At 72.6% G+C, this 504-nt stretch overlaps 1 protein-coding gene across 3 annotated transcripts in view; it reads right to left on the bottom strand.

Annotated features, from left to right (window-relative positions):
• Positions 1-493, bottom strand: part of SHROOM2 (shroom family member 2) — a 298,183-nt gene extending 297,690 nt beyond the window's left edge. For 2 of the 3 annotated variants that reach the window (XM_019524299.1, XM_019524301.1), the window contains exon 1: positions 285-489. In XM_019524299.1, the coding sequence (XP_019379844.1) occupies positions 285-443 (159 nt within the window). In that variant the 5' untranslated portion in view covers positions 444-489. Of the gene's footprint in view, positions 1-284 lie in introns of all 3 variants that reach the window. The other variant, XM_019524302.1, reaches the window with a different exon arrangement.
• Positions 494-504: the final 11 nt, after the last annotated feature.

The raw sequence follows: 504 nt of genomic DNA, 5'->3' as shown, positions 1-504 counted from the left end.
GGGAACAAAGTCCACCCCCCCCCCCAATTCACACGGGGACAAAGTGCACACACACCCCCCAATTTACACGGGGACGAAATACACACACAGCCGGGGACAAAGGAGCCAGCAGCAGGAGCCGGTCACTCGCCCGGCCGGCCGGCCCGGGGGCCGAGCACCGCTCGGAGCCACCTGCCCCCGCGGCCCATTGTCCGGGCCCGCCGCGGCCAGGAACAAAGTGCAGCTTGCAGCTTCAGGGCCCCCCAGGCCGGTTAGCGGCGCCCCCCCCCCGCCGCGCCCCGCACCTTGGTGATGATGAGGGGCTCGCCGTGCTCGCGGCCGCCCTTGAGGGTGAAGCCCCAGGGCGCGCCACCGCTGAGCACCACCTCCACCAGGCGCTGCCCGTCGCACGGCGCCCGCTCTTTGTCGGGGCCGCCGCGGAGCTCCACGTTGCCGCTCTCCATGGCCCGGCTCCCTCCTAGCGCGGCGCAGCGAGCAGCCACATACCTACCAGCCGCCGCCAGG

The sequence above is a fragment of the Gavialis gangeticus genome, unplaced genomic scaffold (assembly GCF_001723915.1).
Source record: "Gavialis gangeticus isolate Ggan-Ray unplaced genomic scaffold, GavGan_comp1, whole genome shotgun sequence".
NCBI lineage: Eukaryota > Metazoa > Chordata > Crocodylia > Gavialidae > Gavialis > Gavialis gangeticus.
Note: the sequence above shows the minus strand (reverse complement) of the source record. Positions and strands in the feature narration are given on the sequence as shown.